The sequence below is a fragment of the Phalaenopsis equestris genome, unplaced genomic scaffold (genome assembly GCF_001263595.1).
Source record: "Phalaenopsis equestris unplaced genomic scaffold, ASM126359v1 Scaffold184560, whole genome shotgun sequence".
In the NCBI taxonomy this organism is placed as follows: domain Eukaryota; kingdom Viridiplantae; phylum Streptophyta; class Magnoliopsida; order Asparagales; family Orchidaceae; genus Phalaenopsis; species Phalaenopsis equestris.
Window position 1 is genome coordinate 1 of NW_018204509.1, and position 604 is coordinate 604.

The window sequence follows — 604 nt, forward strand, 5'->3', positions numbered from 1 at the left end:
TCCTATGCTGCAATATAATCTAGAAATGTAGCTGTTGATTGTGTAAATTATGTGCTTCTGAAGTGATGGGGACGCTGCATTTGGTGAATTTTCAGCAGATTATTTGACTTCACAAAATCTCATATAGAACTAAGTTACAGAACCAAAAGGGTGACGAAACAAAACAAAGAAATCCTCCTACTGGCTCCATAAAGACTGAACGTTTCACATAAAATACAAAATACTTCATTAATATATAAAGACAGCACCAGCCTTAAGCAAATAAAGAGAAAAAGGCAAGACACGTCATAACACCGGTCCAGACCTCACACAAAACCATTACAAGGATACGCTTCTGCTAAAACTTTAGATAACTAAGGGGAGCGGTATGTAGTTCAGCACTTGGGTATTGGGACTTCACAGAAATTAGCCACCTTGTTGCTGTTGCTGGAGTTCATGTATCCCTTGAGTTGGGGGTTCTTCTCATACTGGCAGAAGCATGGTTGCTGTTCCTTCAGCTTCGAGCAGCATGAAGCCGACGGGGGTGCAGATGAGAGGATTGCACTCATGCAAGGACTCAACTCCATCGGGTTGCAGGTTAGTGCTGCCATATTTTTGGCTTGGA

General features: G+C 42.1%; 1 protein-coding gene across 1 annotated transcript; it reads right to left on the reverse strand.

The window, feature by feature from the left end:
• Window positions 1-108: 108 nt before the first annotated feature.
• LOC110034346 (non-specific lipid-transfer protein 2-like) lies at window positions 109-598 on the reverse strand. The gene has a single exon (XM_020738618.1). It carries the CDS (start codon window positions 588-590, stop codon window positions 375-377), a length of 216 nt encoding a protein of 71 aa, XP_020594277.1. The 5' UTR covers window positions 591-598; the 3' UTR covers window positions 109-374.
• Between the last annotated feature and the right edge of the window lie 6 nt (window positions 599-604).